The 728-nt window shown below is 70.3% G+C and overlaps 1 protein-coding gene across 1 annotated transcript in view; it reads left to right on the forward strand.

The window, feature by feature from the left end:
• The window catches only part of TSSK4 (testis specific serine kinase 4), a gene marked incomplete at its 3' end in the record, with an annotated part of 2,933 nt that extends 2,206 nt beyond the window's left edge, over positions 1 to 727 (forward strand). The window contains exon 4 of the mRNA XM_026658443.1: positions 605 to 727. Coding sequence (XP_026514228.1) covers positions 605 to 727 — 123 coding nt within the window. The remainder of the gene's footprint in view (positions 1 to 604) is intronic.
• Position 728: the final 1 nt, after the last annotated feature.

A 728-nucleotide genomic window follows, 5' to 3' on the forward strand; every position in this document is an offset into this window, starting at 1 on the left:
CTGCGTGGCCCGCAGAGAGTCGGGGAGCTGGCCAGCAGGGGGCGCTGGGGCCAGACTGGCAGTCGGCACCCAGCAGATCCTTGTGTGGCTGGGCGGATGTACATTGGGGGGGCTGGGCAGTAGGGGGGTAGGTGGATCATGGGGGGCTGGGCAGTAGGGGGGGGACACACAGCGGGGGGCTGGACACTGGTGGCTGGATTGTGGGGGCTGGGTGATCCATGGGGGGCTGGGCAGTGTTTGAGGCGGGCTTGGCGGATCATGGGGTGGCTGGGTGGATCGAGGGGGACTGGGCCCCATGGAGAGGTAAGTGGACCACAGGGGGGCTGGACAGATCAGGGGGGTGGGGGGGTCGTGCGCATCGAGGGGGTCCAGACCCAGTGGAGGGGGGTGAGCCGACCATGGGGGGCTGGGTGCCATTTGAGGGGGGCCAGGCGTATCATGGGAAGCCAGGCCCAGTAGAGAGGGGTGAATGGCTCATGGGGGCTGGGTGGACCATGGGGGGGCTGGGCGGATCGAGAGGGGCTAGGCCCAGTGGAGGGGGCAAGCGACCCACGGGGGCTGGGCAGACAGTGGGGCCCCTTAACACTCCACTTTGCCCCCCCAGGGCCTTGTGCACCGGCTGCTGTGCCCGGCGGCCCGGCGCCCCACGGTGCTGGACCTGCTGCAGACGCCATGGGTCCTGCGTTTCCAGGCCGAGCGGCCCCACACCGAGCTGCGGGCGCTGGAGG

Source organism: Terrapene carolina, unplaced genomic scaffold, assembly GCF_002925995.2.
Source record: "Terrapene carolina triunguis isolate 2854851 unplaced genomic scaffold, T_m_triunguis-2.0 Scaffold444, whole genome shotgun sequence".
In the NCBI taxonomy this organism is placed as follows: domain Eukaryota; kingdom Metazoa; phylum Chordata; order Testudines; family Emydidae; genus Terrapene; species Terrapene triunguis.